The following is a 22,184-nucleotide window of genomic DNA, read 5'->3' as shown; positions in this document are numbered from 1 at the left end:
CATTGGCTTTAACCCTTTTTCAGCCATAGCCATTTTGCAAACACCTTCATTACCTGGGTCCTGTACTGTACAATTAACATGTTTTTTTTTTGTAAAGTATACATAGGGTTATAGGCTTGTACCTTCATGTGATTGGAAACACTAGGAAGACTTTCATGGACACCTCCGCTATAACCCTACTTTATTTTGTGAGTCCTTCATTTTTTGCCAGCATCCTAAGGTGATGGACCTATTCTCCTTTTACTCTTCGTTTAGCTAGTTTACTATTTTTCTTTATTATTTTTCTTTTTTTTTTTTTAATTTCTTAATTTTTTTTTATTATTGTAACCTCAGATTCAGTTGTAGAGAACAACTGTTGAGCTCAATCAGATGTATGAGTAGCATGACAATAAAAATACATCAGGTCTGTACTTAGACAAGGAGAGAAAGCTGTTCCAATCTAAATCATAAGATCTTCTGTAAGGAGGGGAAAGAAGTACAGTGTGGAATGGGGATCCCATCATGGGGTTCATGATGGAGGAAAGTATAATTGTTTAGAAATAACTTAGCAATAGGGTTTTACCTTCATCTAAAAGGAGGCAGGTGCCCCAGTAGTTCCAAGTTCAAAGATAGGCTTAACATTTGTTTTGGGTAAGTGTATAAGTTCTTCCATCCTCATTTCTTCCACAGTTTCTTCTAGGACAACATACATGAGGACATTTTCCTTCATTATTATCTTCAGATCGTTTCACTGTGTTCTAATTTCACAGCCCAACCCTGGTAAAACCTTGAGAGTTTTTCCTGGATCCCACACTGTGGGGGCAACCTGTAATGTTACTTTGGGAACTGTATCGTGCATGGGGGCTCACCTTGTGCAATGCATGTAGCTGTTGGAATGCTATACAGGACCAGCGCCATGTTCTGAAGACCCCTTTGTGGCTAGGCCCACTGTGACAAGTGAAACCTGGCCTTTCACCAGGGACAGGTGAGACAGGTTCACCTAGTATCCTTCTGACCATTACTGTAAAAGTCTAGGGCTATGTTTGAATTGTTTTTATTTCATTGTAAACTTTTTAATTTTCGTGCAAAAATTCAACCACACAGGTGAATGTCCAGATGCTACATCACACAACAGTTCACATATTATACTGCCATTTCTTTATAAGGTACTCCACCGCTTCCTCCCTCTTTTGCCACCAGCATTCTCTTCAGGACAGTCTACACCCTGGTTACTTTGGTCTCCTTCTGGACACGCTTGCCCTATATCCCGCATTCTACTTCAAGAGTAACACACAGGGGAATACCCCCACCCGTAGCTATGGTGAAGACTAGGCAAAAGGAAATCATGAGAGAGCCACAGGCAAACATTCGCTCTTTTGCCCTTACAACACTTCATTTAAGAGTGACAATGTTCCCATTGTAATATATAGGGAGCAGGAGCCGATTCTATAATTGATCTCTGCATCTGATTCTAGCTCTATTTCAGGCATGCAGCACTTGACCTACCGATGGAAGCAGAACTGCATCTACTTATGTCACAATCAATAGTTGCCTTAAGGGACCAAGCCTTCTCTACTACTCCTGTTTCTCAGATCTTGATATGCTTGCCCTATATGAGGCAGACAAAGAAAATAATAAAGAAGACATTTAGGCAGAATTGGACTAAACTGCAGAAAATTTTTCTTCACCACATTGCTGTACAATTGAAGAGGAAACTTCATACAACATGCTTGCTAAAGTGGAAATGTTCCACAAAAAGCCATTGTGCAGCCTGATTCTCCTCCATCTCACAATGCCCCTTTGGGTACATAGAGACCTGTAAAATTCTCTGCCATTACCCATTCATGAACAAATAGAAGAGGCAATTCTCTCAAAATATTTTCCAAACTCTAGTTGAATTTGAGTACACTAAACAGTGGTCTGTTCCTGAAGTAGATGCCACCATCTCAGTCTTAAAAGAACATCTCACTGTACCTATTGAAGATGTGCCCTCTTGCAAAGATTCTGTGAACAGATTGTTTGGACTGCTCGTACAATCTCTGTTTACTATAGCAGACCCAGCCCTGAAACCAGTTTTTGCTACAATTTCAGTATGCCACACTGGCTAACTGGATCAGGATCAGGCTTTAGCAGAGCAATTGCATCAATTACCTTCTGCTCTATTTTTTATGTGAATGCCCAAGAACATGTCATGAGACAAATTTACAGAATTGCCCCAAACTCCATTCACAAGCACAGAATCTTGTTGCTACATCCTGGACAGCTGAAGACATCTGTAAAAGAAGTCTCACGCGTATGCCTTTTTAAAGATGTCTGGGGAGGCACTTGATCACATCATAAAAGATGTAGGAGAGAAGGGTTTACTTCCACAATGTAAAATTCTAAAAGCCCCCTCCTCAGTAGTCTCTTCATCTGTGTAAAGCAAAGCATCTAATCGCTCTACTCAGGCTTCCAAACCTTTTTCAGCCCTTACTTTTGGTGCAATACTTTGACCACAAAGCCCAGTAAGTATTCCCCAAACCCCTTTTTGCAAATTTTACCTGGAATTGCAAGGTTAGTTGTTGCCTGTCTGACTAGGGAAATACATGTATCCATAGACCATTGTTCTTTACATTATCTTTTTCTATAAGCCCATTATTGTCCCATTAAGTGTCTCAAGACAAAAAGCTTGACACAGTCAGTGTACTTGATTTGGTTGTTTAATATTTGTAGCGCCCTAAATATGGTCTGTGACATCTTGGCAACCAAGTTTACTCACAAGATAGAAAAGTCCTTATGTCACTGAACCACTCATTCTGGCCAGATACAGTTATTTTAATAAAGTCTAACAAAGCTGTACAGTACATTAAAAAGTTTTTCCATATAAGAGGCAAAGTCCAATGCTCGCCTCTCTTTGTAATAGCATATTTCAATCTTTTGTTAGAAATACACGGCAATCTAAGTTATTGGATACAGTGATCTAATGAAACATGGCCAAACATTTCTAGTGTAGCCTATGGACTTTATTTTAGGTGGTAGGCAAATTCCCTAAGGACGTGCAATGCATCCCGGCATCAATTTATAACATTAAGCCTTGGTTCTAGATTGTTACTGAAAGATCTGTCATTTTTTTCATCTGATTGGGCCTTGGCTTCCATGAGCCCTAATTTAGAAAAAAATAAGCTTACTTAAACATTTATATGATTTGTGAACCCAAATGTCCATAATGATAACTGAGCTGACAATCCTGCTAATCAACATCATTTGCACATTCGTTCTGACAAAATGTTGATAGATGGAGCTGCCTTTACCTTCATTTCAACTTTACCCATTATTGCACAGAGTTTTCCAACATATCAAAGCAACTTTATTGCTTCAAATTGTCCATGGACCTTGTCAAGATTCTCACCTGATGTTGTATTATTAGACATGTGCAGAGTGAAATATTTCGTTTTGGAATTTCGTTTTCGTCCGAAAAATAAATTTATTTAGTTACTCCCGAAATTAGTTTGTTTTTCGTTCAAAAATTGCATTAGTCCGAAAATCCACATGAATTATGGTCGAATCTGTGTTTGAAGGCTTAGGCCGCGTACACACGCGCGGACTGTTCGCCCAACCTTGTCCGCTGAACAGTGTTTGGGCGGACAGTCCGCTCGTGTGTGGGGCTTCAGCGGACAGTTTCAGCGGACAGTTGGCCGAACAAGGTCTTACGGAAATTCCGAAAAACTGTCCGCTGAAACAAGGTTTCAGCGGACTGTTCGCTCGTGTGTAGGCTTGTTCGGCCAACTAAGTCTCGCGCATGCTCAGAAAGGATTTCCACGTCGGAAGGTTGCATTGCAGTGTATAGGACGTCGTATTTTTCATCCCGTCGTACGTGCCGTTCACGTCATCGCGCACGGTTTCAGCAAACTGTTCGTCCGTCGTGTGTGGCCATGTCCGTCCATGCTAAGTTTGAGCGGACTGTTCGCTCAAACTGTTGGACGGACAAAGTTGGGCCAACAGTCCGCGCGTGTGTACGCGGCCTTATGGTGTCTGTCGAATGTATAAAGAAGATTTGATGGAGCTGCTAAACTCTATATAGCCTATAGGCGGAGCATTTGACTCTGGAAATGTACGATTGCAGCGTCGTACAGTTTCGATGCTACGTCGGATATTATTATAAATGAGTGTGTTTTTCGTTGCTTTGTCGAATCTCCGTCCATATTGAATGAATGGTTTAAGTCTTACAGTGTCAGGTGTCAGAGAGTGAGTGACTGATAATAACGAATATGGCGGCAACCCATTGTGAGAGTGACATGGAGGCATTGGAGGACGTTCCTGCACCATCTACAAGTGTTTCTGTATATATATTATATACTCGTTCAAACAGAAACTGGTGGACTGGTGATAGCGATCACTGTTCAGACAGGTAACAAGATTCTAAAATAATAAATCCCCCCCCCCCCCCCCCCAACACAGGCAGCCTCTGAGGCTATCACAACTACACTAGCAGCACCACTAGTATCACTATAAGGTTCACACACTAACACAATAGCAGCAGATTATTATGAAAAAGTTAAGTTGAACTGTAGCTTGCTTCACTATTGTTCTGCTGCTGTGCTTATGCTTAATAATAATTCGGGTTCTCTGACAAGTGATAATTCGAACCAGCTAAGATTGACTGTCTTCTGAAATGATTCAGTGTGTGTGTCTCTCTCTGCTAGCAATCGTAAGTGAAAGTAAGTTGGCTGTACGTGTGTACTTCGTTCTAGCTATTTTACTGCTCCTCCTCTTTGGTTACAATCAGCCAATAACATTCATCATCATCATCATCATTATTTTTATTTTACTTCCCCCCACCCAATTCCAGAATCTTTTCTCTCTGTCAAATCTTTTCTCTATATAATCTTGGACTAATAGAGGTAAGGTTAGGCACATTCAACCACAGGTTCAATAGACACAGATTGTTATTGTCAGAGTCACGTCGAATCACCTATTCTACATTGAACTGTTGTTACAACGAAAACGAAAATAAAGCATTTAATTATGTTGGATCTTTAGTTTTTTGGATTCTGCGCTTTCCTTATCGTTTGTCAAAACGAAAATACCTGAAATTTGGACAAAAATGCATTCGGACAAAGACAAATGCACATGTCTATGTATTATGCCCAACCAGTGACAAAGCTCATTGTTTGGGCAAAATGTATGAGTGTGCTAGGATTGGAGTTGATATTACTAAGCCCTCGTTCACACTGAATGAGGGTTTGAAATTGCGTGAGTTCAGCTCAACTCTCGTGATTTCAAACCCGCATTTCAGTGGGAGTAAGGGGGCAATTTGAAAGACATCTGTGTGGGTTCATGCACAGATATCTATTGAAATCACCCTGAAGTTGCCAAAAGTAGTGCAGAAACTACTTTTGGAAATTGGTATGGCGCAGCAAAGTCAGCGGTGCACCAATTGGCAGAGTGCCATTGCCTGCAATTTGGCATGCAATTTGACATGTCAAATCGCATGTCAAATTGCACTAATGTGAAAGGGGGCTCAAACTGGAGAGTTTAAAATCAGGTGCAGCTGTGCGTCTTACCCAATCAGCAACTTCAGCTTGTTCAATTAACCTTTGACAAAAAAAAAACCTGGAAACTGATTGATTTCTGTGCAGAGCTGCACCAGATTTTGCATACTCCAATTTTAGTAAAACAACCCTAGTGCGTGGAAAGTGTTGGCATGCTCCAACAGCATTACACATGGGTTCTGAAGGTGGATACCGGGTATGGCTTATAGTGGTTACTGCCTGATGGATCCTACCCATTCTTCTGTCTCATCACACTATCCACATATATGCATAAACTGGGGTTAATTTACTAAAACTGTAGAGTGCAAAATCTGGTGCAGCTCTGCATAGAAACCAGCTTCCAGTTTTTTTGTTTTTTTTTGTCAACACTTAATTGAACAAGCTGAAGTTAGAAGATGACTGGCTACCATGCACAGCTGTACCAGATTTTGTACTCTCCAGTTTTAGTAAATCAACCTCACTTTTTTCTTGTTGTATACTGTGTTTAAATGTATAAATGTAGTGCTTACATTACTGATAGAACTTATTGTTTTGAATTGCACATGTTTGGAGAGTTTTGCTGATGCTTAATTTACAAAGCGAAAAGAACCAACGGACTACAATGGCCTCTTTTAAGTGGTTGTAAACCTCAGACATGAAATATGAACAAAGCTTAACCTTCTATGTTGTGTACAGTACTTGCCTCTATCCAAATTACCAAGTGTGATTTCTGTCTGCAGCCTTGTTGTTCTGCCATCAGCATGAGTCACTTCTGACAGGTTTTTCAGACACAAGAGACTAAAAGGTGGTGGTGGAGGGTGCTCCAACACACAGCCTGTGACTTATATCCACAACTCTGCATGTTCTCTGTGTACTGTGAGGAGGGGGAGTGCGTCCCTGACCTCCAATCAGGACTGAGAGATGTCTTCACAGACAGCTGCACTGAGAGACTAAAGATCCCCGCCCCATGCTTTTCACAATTTAGAGATCCTGTGTAAATACTTTACATTGTTCAGCTGTTGAGAATAGAAGGCTGCAAATAAACAGGTACAACTTGTGTAGGAGGATTTGTTTCATCTGTGTATCACTCGATGCTAGTCAGCTCACTTGGTGTATGTGAGTGTTTTCAACCACTTTAAAGTGGAGTTCCACTGGTTGTTGATTTTCTTAAAAGTCAGTAGCTACAAAAAATATAGCTGCTGACTTTTAATAAACAGCCACTCACCTGTCCCACGGTCCAGCAATGCGGCCGCTCAAAGCCTCGGTTCTCTCCCCCTCCCCTTTGCAGCGTCGATAATGTGTGGGCGCACGGGTGTGACAGTTTATGGCTCCACAGCCGGGCGCGCACTGTGCTGCGCTCTGTCAATGGCCAGGCAATGTTTGGGACCTGTCACGTGTCCCAGAACATTGCCGGGAGGGAGGGGCCGCCTAGGATTCACCTAGGCGGTCAGAAGGAGGAAGCGGGACAGGAAGTACCACTCCAAACCAGGTACCCAGCCCCCCTCCCAAAAAAATTGACATGCCAATTGTGGCATGTCAGGGGTGAGGAGTACTTAAAGCGGAAGTTCCACTTTTTGGTGGAATTCTGGGTAAGGAGAGCTACTCGCGTTACAACATAGGGACTCGTTTATCTTGTGAGTAAACTGAATTGCCAAGATGTCACAGATCATATGAAGGGCAGTACAATTTTTAATAACTGGTTTGAACACACTGACTGTGCCAGAGAGTGTACCATTTATCATACCCATTGTCTTAAATCTATTATAAGTGTAATGGAGTTCAGGTGAATCATTGTACTTTTTCTTTCTATTATTTATGAGCAGGTTAAACACTTAAATGTGTTAAACTGGCTTGATTGTTTAATTGTTTTCATTTTTGGAAAGGGCCTGTGAAGTAAATGAAATTGTGGAAATATTTAGAAATCTGCATTTTAAACTATTGATTTTTCCTTCCTCAGCTTCTTCTATCTCCCTCATTAACATGCTAATGACATTTTTGAAACATAAGTGTGATATAAAAAAAAAACCCTGATGGATGCAGATGCTGATGATTTCTCAGTTCTGGAGTCCGCTCTGTGCTCTGCCCCTCCAGCGCTAACTGGAGTGCCGGGCTGAAAAGGGGCAGAAGCAGCTAGCTCATGCTCTCAGTGTGGTGTGCTAAAAGGCTGAGCCAGCAGGCAGTCAGGAATCTGGGCGGATCTCAACATTATTGTTAGGATTCCTTCAAAGCCTGTTTTAGCCCACTGTTAACTGAATCTGGGACTGAATGTATATCATCACTGCTCTTTAAAAAATAAAAATAAAGTCTCCAATAAAAGTACATACTGTGTGTGACAGTATTATCTTCTGCCCCGCTTCATATCATCCTCCCCACTGTCGTGTCCTCTGGCCCCCCTTTTCCACACACAGTAGTGTCCTGTGCCCCCCCCCCCGAGTAGTGTCCTCTGCCCTCTCCCCCCCCCACTGTAGTGCCCCATAGCAGTGTCTTTTGCCTCCCCCATGGTCTTCTTTACCCCCCAACACACAGTAATGTCCTCCCTCCCATAGCAGTGCCCTCTGTGTCCTCTGCCCCCCATATCAGTGTACTCTCCCCCCCCTTTCGTAGTGTCATCTGCCCCCCATATCAATGTAATCTGCCCCCCCCATAGTGTCCACTGCCCACTATAGCTGTGTCCTCTGTCACCCCTAAAGAAGTGTTGACGACACAGAGCTGTGGGTAGCTCTGTCCTACCTCAAAGTGGCTGTACATCACCGAGGAGTTAGAGGCAGCACAGTGCTAATTGGAGGTCTGGACCTCTAGTCAGCAATTTTTTAAAGAAAAACTGAAAATTGTAATCAGAACTAATGTTAGCCCAAAAAGGACTGAAGTACATATTCTTAGGCAGTACAATCCACATGTTTCAATCTTTAATGCATTGGCTTTGGTGCTGTGTTTTGGGGAATCTTTGTTTAATATTGGTGACGTCAAGATAAAAACAAATAACATCTGCGCTTGGCTAGAAATGGGTAAAGCGCTGGCAGCCAGCACCAATAGGTTTTATCATACGCCCACATACATAAATATAACACAAAGGGTGCAGTGATAGTTCCCTTTCTCTTCTACACATGGTGTAACTGGAATGCGTAGAAGAGAAAGTAAACCGGACCAGAGGAGGGCAGATCACCCGCACAGTTGCAGGGCTTGGGAGACCACCTGATGTTTCTTGTGATGACAGGGTCACTTAAGAAACAGAGGCATTTTACAGATTAAAGTGATTGTAAAGGGCCATTGTGTATGGATTTACAGTCCAAAGCAGGAGCTACTTCCCCTGGGATCGTGATTTACACTTATCCTAAGAGGCAGAGTGACGTTTACAGTGGGAGTTTGGTGGTCCATTCAATTTGCCTGTTGCTGTGTATGCGCCTTTGATCCTCTATAATTTGAGGGTCAGCACAGTCTGGCAAGCAATACACAGCGGTGAAAAGTGAATCATTTTTGTCCACTTCTGTTGGTGTGGGGACTGTATCATGTCTACCATGTCTATTAGCCTTTGGTTTGGCGGACTTTATTTTGATATGTTTTTTCAGGACATTTAGCTGGCGCTGCACTCTTTTGTATTATAAATATTGGCGACTTAACTAACGAACAAAAGACGTTTAAAAAATCTTGGAAGACATCTGTCAATAAGTGCTAAGATGAGTAGCAGTTCACAAAGTAAATACGTTTACAGATGTATATAGGTGCAGGGATAAGGTGTATTACTTTTACCCTATCCCCTAGTTGGAGAGGGTCTGTTCTCTTCTGCCCAAAGCCTTCATAATCATCACATACAGTGCAAGGATATTAACCCTTTACTTACCATATTTGAGGTATTGTTCTTTTTATTCAGGTAGGTACGCAAAAAGAAATGCAGCTGTTCACTACTGTGATGAAGTAATATGAATCCACTGAGCATATCAGTGTTTAGGGTATTGTAATTCAAAATTGGTTCCTAAATTAGGCCATATTGAATAACTAATTTTGTATTTTGTGTAATTATATTTGAACATTTAGTTTGGTGGTAGGAGGTTGCGATAATTAAGATTTATTTTGTTCAAATTGAATAATTATCTCCAGCTTTCATGTGCAGACCACAGTTTAAACCCTCTGAATCCATGCAGACTTCTGCTAAAAAATCTGGCCGGTTAAACTGTTATCTTGATTCACATTTAAAAGTGTTCAAGATGACAACACTGGGCTCACCCAAGACACAAAGTGTAAATGACAACATGGTCTTCACCAGAGCCCCTTCCAAGACACTAGGCTGGTGACCCTAGTGGCTTTTGGTTTTCTTTGCTGCAAGCTCACATCAGGTCGCAGTCTTCAGGAGAATGCCCCACAAAGGGATCGCAAGAACGGGGCGGCTACATAGAGGTGAAAAAGTGAACAATGACAACAGATCTGTGTCTGGACCGAGGTCAAAGCAGGTGGCAGGCAGAGAGTAGCTGGTGCCCAAGCAAAGGTTGAGGAAAACGGGGCAAGAGATCATGTAATGTCCAGACATAGGGACATTATAAGGGATGATGGGGCCTATCCAAGCAATCCAGGCAATATCTACATGCAGTCTCCAGGCATAGGTTGAGGCTGGCAGGAGGCAAAAGAATATCAGGAACATATCGGGGGCAGAAGACAAAAGCAGAGTCAAGTTATACAGGTAAGCAGTGGATAATTAGAAACAACAGCAATCTCAACACACAAGGTAGTTGACAAGAAGACACAGCACCAGCTACTTCAAGGGACAGTGATGAAATAGCTTCTAAGGTCAGCGAGCATGTTAACCATCAGTGTGTGAACCGATGCACACCAACATCCATGGGTGCAACTGGACATAGCCAAAAAGGAATGAACTGGTGCGTACATGTAACATACTATAGATTGACAGGATGGGTCATGCTATACATGTACGGACCCTGAAGGGTACTGTAGCCTTCCACCATTCTTATGGGCAACCACCGGATGCCCCCCAGGGAAAAAAGGTTAAGGCTGCAGTAACCCAACTAAGGGGAAACGTGCGGCCTTCCTATTGTGCGGGTGGGGAAAACCTGTCTCTAAGCAGGGTCAGTGTAGTTGCTCTCTATGCCTTGGGCACGTCCATCCTGTGTGGTCCTATGGGGGGTTCTCGGTGGGTGAATGTAGTAGTAGAAAGCGTCATTTGTGACTTTGAATTGCAACTTCCTTAGTTCAGGGTGATAAAAGCCAGCTACGTGTGATCCACCTAGATTACATCATTGCCACAAGCTCTACATTTTAACTAGTGGCCAATAAAGACTATTCCCCAAGTGGATCTCACTGCCAGCTATTACTAGACACCAATTTTTGTCACCTTGAGCTAAGGAAGTGGCAATTTAAAGCCATAAAACACGTATTATTTGGCGAACTAAAGCAGTTGGATGTTTTAAAGTATTATTATTATACAGGATCTATATAGCGCCAACAGTTTACACGGTGTTTTACAACATTATGGCAGACAGTACAATTACAATACAATTCAATACAGAGGGGAATCAGAGGGCCCCGCTCGTTAGAGCTTACAATCTAGGAGGGAGGGTCAGGTTATACAAAAGGGTAATAGCTGTGGCGGATGAGCTAATGGAGAAAATAGTGCAGTTGTTAGATGGAGGCAGGATGGATGTTTTAAAGTAGATGTAAACCCACTCTCATCCTTTCTAAACGACTGCCAAAGTGGTTATCTATAAGGATATACATGCCTCCTGCATGTATCCTTACCTGTCAAATGTCTCCCCTCTGTTATGAGACCCAAAAACTGCAGATTCTGTGGGTGGATCTGTTGTCCGGAGCTCAGTAGGTGGAGTCATAATGTCAGTATACTCCCCCCCCCCCCCCACCTCTACACTCCCCCTGTCAAAATTAATTTTCTCCTGTGTATTTCTTATACTGAACTAATGCTATGATCAATAACATCCAGTCAAAACCCAGAAAAGTCACCACATGACTTCAGCATACCCAATCATGCTGAGGTGTGGAGCACCCAATCCTGGGAGAGCTGCATTAGAAAGGAGGAGGAGATGAGAATTATACATAATGCCTCTCTATGTAAATCACCTATCACTCACAGCAGGGGGAAGAACTGACTGGGTTTTTCCTTTCCTTTTTTTCCCTTGAAAAGTAAAAGCATAATGTGCTAGTCTGCATCGGCATGTTCCTGAAAATCTTCATAGGTGTACGCCTGCTCCTCAAAGGAGCCGCAGCAGGCGCGAGCGCCGGCTGTACGGAGGGAGACCCAATGCGCGTGGCAGATGGCTGCAATGTCTGCCGTGATCTTGGGAACAAACAGACAGATCCCATTCTGACGGGAGTTAGAGAGAGATCTGCTGTTCCTAGTGATTAGGAACAGCAATCTTTTTCCTCCTCCAGTCAGCCCAGCCCCCATACAGTTAAATACACTCCCAGGGAACACACTTAATCCCTTGATCGCCCCGTTAACCCCTTCCCTGCCAGTGACATTTATACAGTAATCAGTGGCTTTTTTTTAGCTCTGATCGCTGTGTAAATGTCAGTTGTCTCAAAAAGTGTCCAATCTGTCCGCCGTAATGTCGCAGTGCAGCTAAAAATCGCAGATCACCGCATTACTAGTTTTGCACAAGGCAATCGTACGCTTATTGCGATTATTTTTTTTTTCTTTTTCTTTTTTTTTTTTAAACAAAAAATATGTAGAAGAATACATATCGGCCTAAACTCATGAATACATTTGTTTTGTTTTTTAAATTTTTGGGGATATATATTATAGCAAAAAAGTAAAAAAAATATATATATTTTTTCAAAATTGTCGGCATTTTTTTTGTTTATAGCGCAAAAAAATAAAAACCACAAAGGTGATCAAATGCCACCAAAAGAAATCTCTGTTTGTGGGGCGCAGTGCCATATCGCATAAAATGGCCTGGTCATTAAGTGGAAAAATCTTCTGGTTTGTAAGTGGTTAAAGAATAACTGACTAGCATATAGTTAGTAGCCAATACTTTTCATCAATATATTTTAGCCTAAAATTATTAAAAATGCTTTGTGATCTGTTGATACATTTCTGTCCTTTTTTAAACTTACCTGTGCTTTAATTAAAACATTTAGATGTGATTTCATGGAGAAATCACGCAATTTTCTTCCTTTTAAAGAATAAAGATTTTAGGGAAAATAAACACTAATATTTTGAGGAGTAAAGTCATGCTTTATTAAAATAAGTGATATAATGTAAATTGTGTGAGCTTGTTTGCCTTTTATTTTATGACCTCTCAAATATTGCATTATGGTTAACAATACATAACATTTTATTAACTTGCTTACAATATATTTCCTGGATGCAGACGAAAAATGAATGTATCTAATAACGTACACAAACATAGCATGTTAGTAAATTCAGATTATAATTGTATAATGTGCATTTGTATTCTACATTTTAGACAATATTTAGTGTGCTCAGAAAGGCCAGATGTATGGGAATTGTAAAAAAAAAAATCAGGGTATGCATAAAAACTGTTCAAGTGCATAAAGCAGCCCCATCTGGAAGGCATCTAACAGAAATGAAGTTGTACAAAACCATTCCATTGATAATAAAGCTAATTTTTATGGGTCTGACAAGTATGTAATTATGTTCAGTGGTGCTTTTCAGATTTTATCACAGTCAATAAACCGCAGTGGTAATTTCATTCCCATTTGACATATTTACATGGAAACATTTGATTGGAGGAATTAGTAACCCTGAAAGGCTTGATAGATATGTTTTAACGATCTGTGACCTCTACAATCCCACATCTGTTTATTGTTGCAACAGGCGAGAAGTCGTTCTTGTGTGACCTTTGTGGCTTTGCTGGTGGGACCCGTCACGCCCTTACGAAGCATAGGAGGCAGCATACAGGTTGGTCATTTACTTTTTTTGCTTTCACATCCATGACCTAAGCAGGCAAGATGCTGTGTATGATGCTCTTCTGTGTCTGTTCTGTTTACATGTTTGGACAAGCGATGATACCTGGACAGATATGCTTTGAAGTATTGCAATTTTAAAAGGAAGTGTATAAAAGAGAGGTTTATTAAACGAAAATGTAAGCTTTTTAAAATTGCGTAAAATGAGTTTGAATCATTCAGATCTTTCTGTGTAAGTTCAGTTGTGCTTGGGATTGCAGAAATCGAATATGAAGACAAAATTCAGGTACTTTGTCCAGCTGCATTTAAAAATTCTAATTTTGGCAATTCATTGCTGTGCCTTACCACATGCACAATAATGTGCAGGATTTTGTGTTATGGAAAGGCAATGCATACTTTTGGAATTCATTTAGAATAAACTTAAACATATAGATATAGATATATAATTTTTATTTTATTTTTTTAAAGGATGCCACACAACCCACAAAACGTTTACATCTGTGCATTCTGGTGAACTGAAACAATTGTGCATTGTGGTGCACCAGATCTGTGCATTGTGGTATACTGAAAAAGTGTTTTGCCACTCTGTACAGTGCCACTCATTTAGAATGGCCTGCAGTGTACAGAGAGTTGTGCCTTGGGTGTTGCAGTATTGTATGTTGACACGCACATTTTATCGTGCATTGTTGCAACAGAAGTGTGAATGGACCATGTTAACATAACGAACTGCCATGTTAAGAAAAACAAAAGAGTTGTTAAAATGACACATATTCCAAGCATCAGGTGCAAATTAGAGGAAAGCTCTGCATGGAAAGATGCTGCCAAAGACTGCTTCTATGGTACAAGATTGTTTAAAAAAATTGATCCCTTTGCCCACTCAGGGAAAAGTGGCAGGTTCTTTAGAAAGCCAACCCCATTACTGACACTCACCTTTACCCTACTCTCCCACCACTCAGCTTGCCTGTTGGAGCCTGTTACTTTATTGGAGAGTATGTGATCTTCTCCCCTCATTACCAGGATTCTCTACCTTTGGCAAAGTAAAAGAAATCAAGGCTTAATCCAGAAATAATCCACCAAAGTATTGCATGCGGGTAGACAAGACAAAAAAGCACTGTAAGACTGGATTCACATCTATTAATTTTTTGCACTTTTTGCATATTTCAGATTTGCACTACAGTCCATTTAACATGGTTTCCTATGGAACACGGTCTGTAGTGAAAATCTGCAAATTGCAAAAAGCACTAAAACTGCCTAGGTGTGAATCCAGCCTTAAAGGGATATCTCCTATTGACTTACCGAAATTTTTAAAACTGTAAGCTTTGAGAACATTTGATTATAAAATCTGTAATGGCTGAGTGCAAAATAAATACAGATTCCGAACAAAGACACTATACAGACAAATTGTATGTTAGATCGATGTAATGTAAATAATTTAGGTTACAAATTGACAAGCGGTAAGAGGTCTGTCATTGCATATGTGTGATAAATGTATAAGCATCATGCGCTTGTTACATATCATCCAAAACAAATGCTGTGTGTTCTTTAAAAGTTAGGAAATATCATCACATTTTGAAATAAATATATTACACAATAATTTTAGTACTGCATAAACTTTTTTTTTTTTTTTTTAATTTTGTATCATTTTTCACTTGGTAGAGACAGACAAGCTCTCTGTTTCCTCCGTTGTGTGAATTAAAAGCAGCCTTTTCAACTCTGTTCCTATCATAGAAGCACCTAGTCAGTTTATCACTCATTTGAAGATTGCTTTGTACTTCATAGGCTACACAGTCTTGACAGCTTCAAGAGACATCATGACATATAGTAGTATTTTGTTCAATCAACAGCATAGCCACCTCCAATTATAGTAGAGATGATTGACAAATAGCTACCAAACGGAACTTCTGAATTATGTGACTGTCTTCTGTGTGAAGGATATCTGTGGCATAAATGACTCGATTTTTTTTTTTTTTTTTGCTAAACCTGACAAGTAGCATTCATTAATTATAGGGAAAGTAATAAGAGAGGATGCATCAGAAAGATTTTACATTGCCAGTTTAACAAGCAGTACTCAATATCAAGACAAAAGTAGGAAGACATTGTGGGAGTGTCTTTTTCTGTCATTACAGTTAAATCGTGCATACAGGTAGTATTTTTATATAGCTATGTAATAACTCTATCATGAGATATCGGTTGCTCATTCAATTACTAGCATGCTATATATTTCTCAGTGCAACAATGTTGACTTAATGGCAAGTTTATTAAAAGACCACAATGTTTCATGTAGTTGTGGGCCCTTTTTTATGTTTATTATACGTTCTCTGTTGGATCACTGTGCCCATTCTTTATGCTTCTTGAGGGAATTCTATAGGCGAGACCTTATGCCAGGGGTTCGGAAAAAAAGATGTGTGTGAAGGTCCAGCAGGAAGTTGAGCGTAGAAGATAAGAGTGGCAGGTAACACTGAAGGTGCAATGAGATACGCAAGAGGAGTTTCAGGAAAGAGCAGAGTCACAGAGGCCAAGGGAGTGAAGTTTGAGAAGGAGCTAGTGGTCACCTCTATCAAAGGCAGCAGAAAGGTCTGAGTAGTTAAGGTGTAAAATTGTGGGGGATTTAATGATAGTGACAGTCACATTTTTGAATAGAAGGGGTGATGTGAGTTAGCGTTTATAAGCCTTTTCTATGCTATCATCACTTTAGTTTTCCAATTTAAAGCCCTAGGTCATCTCCTGCTTTTGATCAACTAGATTGATGGTTGCTATACAAGGGTAGATTTATATAAGTCTTCACCTATAGACGTACTCTGTGTAAGCATCCCAATAAATGGCAGCAATTTGAGAAGGATTTTGTAACTTTTGTTCCTTAGGGATCCAAGATCATGCTCTATCCATCTATATGACCCCGGGGCACATGCATCCTTTTAAAATTGTAGGTTGTCCGCTTTTTAAAACGAATAATCTGGACGGTTCCCAAGACTGCCAAGTGTCTAATTTTTACTGATCAGTGCAGTGTTCAATTTTAATATTGGTAAGTTTTTTTTTTATTTTTTTATTGTGCAGATCAGAGCCTGTAGATTGAAGTTTCTACCTTAGTATAATATAAGTTGAATAAGCTAATACAGCCACAGAAACAGCCGTAGACAATCTTTTTGGAAAATAAGGCTCGTACAGTGGGGAAAATAATTGATTGCCTGCAGATTTTGTATATTTGGCCACTGACAAAGAAATTAAGGTTTTATATCCTAGGTTTTTGAATGCTAGAGAAAGAATATCAACCATAAATCCAGAAAAACACATAGTACAAATGTTATAAATTGAGTGGCTCAAGAAGAAGCACATTAAGATCATGGAGTGGCATAGCCAGTATCCAGACCTTAATCCTATAGAAAACGTATAGAGGGAGCTGAAACGTCAAGTTGGCAAGTGGCAGCCAAGAAACCTTAATGATTTAAAGAAGACCTGTAAAGGAGAGTGGACTAAATTCCCCCCTTGAGATGTGTGAAAACCTGGTATCCAACTACAAGAAATGTCTTACCTCTGTGCTTGCCAAAAAGGGTTTCTCCACCAAGTACTACGTTGTGTTTTGCTTAGGGGACAAACACTTATTTTACTCTGAACTGCAATTCAATTATTAACATGTGTATCATGTGTTTTTTTTCTGGATTTTTGGTTGATATTCTGTCTCTCTCATTTAAATATACCTATGATTAAAATTATAGACCTTTTATTCCTTTGTAAGTGGGCAAACTTACAAGATCTGCAGGGGATCAAATTATTTTCCCCACTGTATGTGCTTAGTTTTGTAACATTTTATATCTCGGTCTCAACAAATGTTTCAGAGGAGCAATGTACAATTGAGTATCCCTTAATGAACTGAGTCAACCCACAAAATAATACATACAGTATATACGGGTGATGCACTTCAATCGCTAGCCGACCAGCCGTCGCAGTTGGACTGCAGTAGCATGTATCGGCTGCGCGAAACACCGCTATGCTACGTCAGTAGCATAAATGGCCACTAGGAGCACTTGTGCGCCCTCGCTTACTCCCCGAGCCGATGCACCCGGTTCTCCATGTGCTCCCGCGATTGCTTGGGGCATACGGAGAACCGGGAACTGTGTGTGTAAACACACAGTTTCCAGTTCTCTGAGCAGTGAACTGACAGATCGTCTGTGCATACAGAGTATGAACAGCGATCTGTTAGTTTCCCTGCACAGTCCCATCCCCCTTCAGTTAGAACACTCCCTAGGATACATATTAACCCCTTCATTGCCCCCTAGTGTTAACACCTTCACTGCCAGTGACATTTTTACAGTAATCAATGCAATTTTAATTGCACTAATCGCTGCATTAATGCCAATGGTTCCAAAAATGTGTCAAAATTGTCCGATGTGTCCGCCATAATGTTGCAGTCATGATAAAAATTAATGCTCGCCACCATTACTAGTAAAAAAAAAAAAAAAAGAATAAAAATGTCATAAATCTATCCCCTATTTTGTAGACGCTATAACTTTTGTGCAATCAATACACGCTTATTGCGATTTTTTTATTTTTTTTAAACAAAAATATGTAGAAGAATATGTATCGGCCTAAAATGAGGGAAAAAATGTTTTTTTTTTATATATATATTTTTGGGGATATTTATTATAGCAAAAAGTTAAAAATAATGCGTTTTTTTCAAAATTGTCGCTCTTTTGTTGTTTATAGCGCAAAAAATAAAAACCGCAGAGGTGATCAAATACCACCAAATGAAAGCTCAATTTGTGGGGAAAAAAGGACATTGATTTTTTTTGGGAGCCACGTCGAACGACCAAGCAATTGTCAGTTAAAGCGACGCAGTGCCGAATCACAAAAAGTGGTCTGGTCTTTGGCCAGCCAAATAGTCCGGGGCTTAAGCGGTTAATGAAAATAAATTCAGAAACATCCTTTGACCAAAGTACATTTTTATGCAGGCACATTTAGCCAATCTGAAAATGTATCTGATATCTAATGATATATGTAAATGATAGATTCTTCGTAGCCACATTTTAAATCAAGGATGGAAAATGAACTAGATGATTATTGTCATGTCAGTGTAAAGTCTGTACTGCCGCTGGAAGTAAGAATAGGGATATTAAAACGATCAGCTACAGATGAGAGACTTTCCAGCTTTATTTCAATAATGTTCCCTATTAATACTAATTACACACTGCCCATTTGAAGTCCGGGAGTAAGCTCAGAGGCGGAGAAAGAGGAGAGGAAATGATCACAAATCTGTGAAGCCATCAATGAACAAGTGCTGTAGTTAATACAGTGAAATAAAATAACTGCTTCAAGCTTTAGCCCATTATTTTAGTTTTGGAAGGGAAAGATTCCTGTATTGCCTGCCAATAAAATAAAATTCCAGTACACAAGCCCTGTTAAAATAATTGAGTTGATTTATGGACAGAAGTCTAAACCGTATTTGCAAGACTATCATAATCCAAAAAAGTGATTTCCCTCTGAAAACATGTACAATTATTATTATTATATAGGTTTTATATAGCACCAGCAGTGTGTGCAGCACTTTACATTATAAGGGGAGGTGATATAAAAAAGTAATAGCTCTGGGGGGTGAGCTTATGAAGCCAGTCGCCTAAAGGCAGACAGGGTAGGGGATAACTGGAGAGATTCTTCTTCGTCTTCTTCTCCAGGAGATGTTGACACGTCGCTCTCTCCGACCGGAATGCCAGAGCCGCGCTGTGCGGCCACTTATATAGTGACAATGGGGCGGTGTCACATGGTATATGTCACATGGGTTGGTCACATGGTGACCCCGCCCCCTTACGATGTCATAGTCCCCATGTGACATCAACCCATGTGACCAACCCATGTGACATATACCATGTGACACCGCCCCATTGTCGCTATATAAGTGGCCGCACAGCGCGGCTCTGGCATTCCGGCCGGAGAGAGCGACGTGTCAACATCTCCTGGAGAAGAAGAAGAAGAAGAACAAGAAGAAGAACGGAAGGCGACAGCGGCGACAGAAGACCGGGCCACCGCCTCTAAAAGAGCTATAAGAAGGCGCGGTGGCCCGGCAGAAGAACCGAAGAGGGGGACAGGACCCCCGAAGTCGGGAGAAGAGGCCGGCGGCAGGGAGGAAGAAAGCCGGACTCCTCCGCTAGCAAAAGAGCTACAAGAAGATAGCGGAGGAGTCCGGCGAGAAGACCCCCGAAGACGGAAGACCCCCGGAGCTGTGCAATAAAATATTTTATCTCGTGTGTTGTGTTTTTTTTTTTGGGTACTTTTATTTTACAGGTGAATGGGTAGGGGTACATTGTACCCCATACTCATTCACATAGGGTGGGGGGCCGGTATCCGGGGGCCCCCTTATTAAAGGGGGCTCCCGGATTCCGATAAGCCCCCCGCCCGCAGACCCCGACAACCAACGGCCAGGCTTGTCGGGAAGAGGCCCTTGTCCTCATCAACATGGGGACAAGGTGCTTTGGGGTGGGGGGGCCGCGCGGCCCCCCCTTCCCCAAGGCACCCCCCATGTTGAGGGCACGCGGCCTGGTACGTCTCGGGAGGGGGGCGCGCTCGCTCGCCCCCCTTTCCTGGCCGGCCGGGTAGCGTGCTCGGACAAGGGTCTGTTGTGGACTTTGGGGGGGACCCCCACGCCGATTTTTTTTCGGCGTTGGGGTTCCCCTTTAAGTACATTCCAGGCGGCGGAGCCCGCAACGTCTCCGTCGCGGGCCCCGCCTACCTGCACACGCGCTCGAAATGAGCGGACTGTTGCCTCGTGTGTGGGCGAGTCCGTTCATTTCAAAAGTTGCGCGGACTTAGTACGACGAACAAAGTTTGCCGTATTTGTCCGCTCAAAAAGTGCCGTGTGTGGGCGTGTTCGTTCATTCAAAAGTTTGAGCGGACTGTTTGACGAACTTAGTTTCGGCAGACAGTCCCCGCGTGTGTACGCGGCCTCACAGACGAGAAGGAAGTCTTGGGAGAAACAGAGTGGCAGATTTAGGCAATATATGTTGAGATGAGGTTGCTGATGTAACTGGGGGCAGTGTTGAGGATGACTTTGTATTGTGTATTTTATATGTTGGGTCAATTGAAGCCAATGGAGGGTTTGACGGAGTGGAGCAGCAGCAACAGATCAGTTAGTAAAGTAGATGAGTCTAGCAGCAGCATTCATGATAGGCTGGAGGGGGGAATAGTCTGCATTTAGCTAGGCCTAGGAAGAGTATGAAGAGAGTTACTGTAGTGAAAGTGGGGGACACCTTGGCAATGAATACGTTGTTTTCAGTTGTCACTAGTTAAAAAGGGGCATATTTTGGGAATGTTGTTGAGCTTAAGGTGGCAAGATTTGCTCAGTGATTGCATGTGGGACCAAAGGAGAGGTCAGAGTCTTGATTAAACCTAGCAGCCTAGAATGTCTGAATGAAACAATGGCTGTGCTATTAATATTGATGGTAAAGTCATAAGTGAGGGATCTGGGTGGAGGAAATATTACAAGTTCCACTTTAGACAGATTGAGTTTGTGGAAGTGTTGTTACATTCATACTGATAATGTCACTTGGTAAACTAGTGATCCATGGTGAGGTTGAGGGGGTGAGATGAGGAGTAGAGAGATCTGGGTGTCGTCAGCATTGAGGTGGTATTGGAAGCCATGGAAGATTATCAACTGGCCCAGGGAAGAGGAGTAAAGGAAGACTAGAAGGGTCCCAAGGACAGAGCCTTGGGATACCCCAACTGGAAGAGGAAAATAAACGGAGGAGATAAGAGCTGTAGGAGACACTGAAGGTGCAACGAGATATGTAAAAAGGAGAACCAAGAAAGAGCAGAGTAATGGAGGCCAAGGGTGTAAAGTTTGAGGAGGAGCTGGTGATCAAGTCAAGTCAAGTCAAACTTTATTGTCATTCTACTACACGTAAGAACATACAGTAGAACGAAATGTCGTATCTCACAGGACCACGGTGATGCATACAAATTAAACATAATTATAAATAAGTATACAGAAAATAAAAAACACCAATAAAAGAAAACCTATACACATCTGGGAACTACATAACTGTACATGTACTATATCTTTCCACAAGTCTTTGTAGCAGCAAGTTTTTATAAAAGTGTCTAGTGCATATTCAAGAATAAAAAGGATGGGACGTGAGACGTTCCTGGTCACAATTTATAGGTTGTAGAAGAGGGTTCAAAGAGCAATTGGAGTTGAGGGCTCTCACAGCCTGGGGGAAAAAACTGTTGAGCAGTCTCACAGTCCTGGTTTTGATACTCCGGTACCTTCTACCTGATGGCAAGAGCTGAAAGAGACTGTGGGAGGGATGAGTAGGATCCCTCACAATACTAATAGCTTTGCCGGAGCATCGTACATGGAAAATGTCCAGGATGGAGGGGAGAGAGTCACCAATAATCTTTTCTGCCATCTTCACTTTTCATCTCTATCAAAGGCAACAGAAAGGTCTAATGCCCTGTACACATGGCCGGACATTCTGACCACAAAATCCATTGTTTTTTTTTCCGACGAATTTTGTCCGAAACCTGTGTTGCAAACACACAGTCAGACAAAATTATTGGACAATCTAATCGTTCGGAACGAGGTGACGTGTGTTGCGTACGACGGGACTGCGTAGAGGCTAGTAGCCAATAGCTTTGGTCTCGTAATTTAAGCTGAGCATGTGTGGCACTTTGTCCGTTGGAATTCTCTACAAACAATCAGAAAAAGTCAGATCGGATTTTGTTGTCGGAAAAATTTTAGATCCAGCTCTCAAACTTTTTCCGTCTGAATTTCCGACAGAAAAAGTCAGATAGAGCCCACACACGATCGGATTTTCTGAC

At 41.4% G+C, this 22,184-nt stretch overlaps 1 protein-coding gene across 1 annotated transcript in view; it reads left to right on the top strand.

Annotated features, from left to right (window-relative positions):
• ZNF407 (zinc finger protein 407) overlaps positions 1-22,184 on the top strand; it is a 762,778-nt gene that overhangs the window by 491,331 nt on the left and 249,263 nt on the right. The window contains exon 7 of the mRNA XM_077492358.1: positions 13,291-13,374. Coding sequence (XP_077348484.1) covers positions 13,291-13,374 — 84 coding nt within the window. The remainder of the gene's footprint in view (positions 1-13,290; positions 13,375-22,184) is intronic.

The sequence above is a fragment of the Lithobates pipiens genome, unplaced genomic scaffold (assembly GCF_037356315.1).
Source record: "Lithobates pipiens isolate NorthernLeopardFrog02 unplaced genomic scaffold, aLitPip1_a1.2 Scaffold_19, whole genome shotgun sequence".
NCBI lineage: Eukaryota > Metazoa > Chordata > Amphibia > Anura > Ranidae > Lithobates > Lithobates pipiens.
Note: the sequence above shows the minus strand (reverse complement) of the source record. Positions and strands in the feature narration are given on the sequence as shown.